We start from the raw sequence: 1,295 nt of genomic DNA, 5'->3' as shown, positions 1-1,295 counted from the left end.
CGCCGTTTCACACTTTTCTTTCTTTTAGTGTGAATCCCACCGCTGCCACCAAATGTAACAGGTTCTTTACGGCTTCTATCAAAAGACTTGAAATTTGATGTGTAGAAACAGAAAATAAGTTTTCTTGATATTCAAATAAATCGAGATAGAATACAAATTAACAAAATATTGTTCAATTATTAAGTTAATGTATGTATTGTCGTTTGGGGTGACAAACGTGCTTTATTACTACGGTATAGACTGTCACGTTGTTGTGCGAGTGTTGTTGTTGGAATAACTGACGCCACGATGTTGCTGGATAAGAGTTGTTGTAGCTGCTGTAGTTGTGGTGGTTGTTATCACTACACTGTTGTGTTGGAGTTGTTGTTGAAATAACTGAAACCACGACACTATTGTGTTGGAGCTGTTGTTGAAATAACTGGTTGTTGCAGCGACTGTAGTTGTGGTGGTTGTTATCACTACACTGTTGTGTTGGAGTTGTTGTTGAAATAACTGAAACCACGACACTATTGTGTTGGAGATGTTGTTGAAATAACTGGTTGTTGCAGCTGCTGTAGTTGTGGTGGTTGTTATCACGACGCTGTTGTGTTGGAGTTGTTGTTGACTCCGCTATTACTACCTGCTACCAATTACCACTTTATACCTATAAACGACGTTCCAGTTAGACTTGTGACTGCCAACGTCCTACCGCCAAACCTACTACCAAACGTTTTTTACTCCAAATTAAACCAATAATTACTAAAATGCAAAATTCTATCGTCTACTATCAACCAAGAGTTAAACTACGGCGTTCTCACTCAATAATTCTCCTATTATCGCTTTATATATTTTTTTTCTTTCCGCAATGCGGCAACCCCGTTAAGATAAAATCATGAGGCGCCGCATGCTAAACCTCAACCTGTGACAACACACCTGTTGTTTATCAAGTATGTCTTTCAACTCTTTTTTCACATTTTCAAAATTTATTTCCATAAATTTTTCAAATGAAGGCACTTTGTTCATATTTGCGCCGACAAAAATTGTGCATTTATCAAAAATGCCTTTAATTTTCATAATTTTTAACGTTAAACACTCCGTCAATTTATCGCATTTTTTGTAGCTCTTTTTGGTAGGCATTTTTCAATTTCTTTGTTTTTGAAGATTTCAAACTCATTTTTCAATATTTTCTGTGCTGACACAACTTTTTCATTTGTGTAGGAATACATACATACATACATACATACATACATACATACATACATACATACATACATACATACATACATACATACATACATACATACATACATACATAC

General features: G+C 35.4%; 1 protein-coding gene across 1 annotated transcript in view; it reads right to left on the bottom strand.

Annotated features, from left to right (window-relative positions):
- Nucleotides 1-243: 243 nt before the first annotated feature.
- HELRODRAFT_165012 (hypothetical protein) overlaps nt 244-1,295 on the bottom strand; it is a gene marked incomplete at both ends in the record, with an annotated part of 7,270 nt that continues 6,218 nt past the window's right edge. Inside the window, one exon of the mRNA XM_009030919.1 lies at nt 244-418. Coding sequence (XP_009029167.1) covers nt 244-418 — 175 coding nt within the window. The remainder of the gene's footprint in view (nt 419-1,295) is intronic.

The sequence above is a fragment of the Helobdella robusta genome (assembly GCF_000326865.2).
Source record: "Helobdella robusta unplaced genomic scaffold HELROscaffold_7, whole genome shotgun sequence".
NCBI classification, from domain to species: Eukaryota; Metazoa; Annelida; class Clitellata; order Rhynchobdellida; family Glossiphoniidae; genus Helobdella; species Helobdella robusta.
This window is presented reverse-complemented; position numbering and strand designations above follow the sequence as displayed.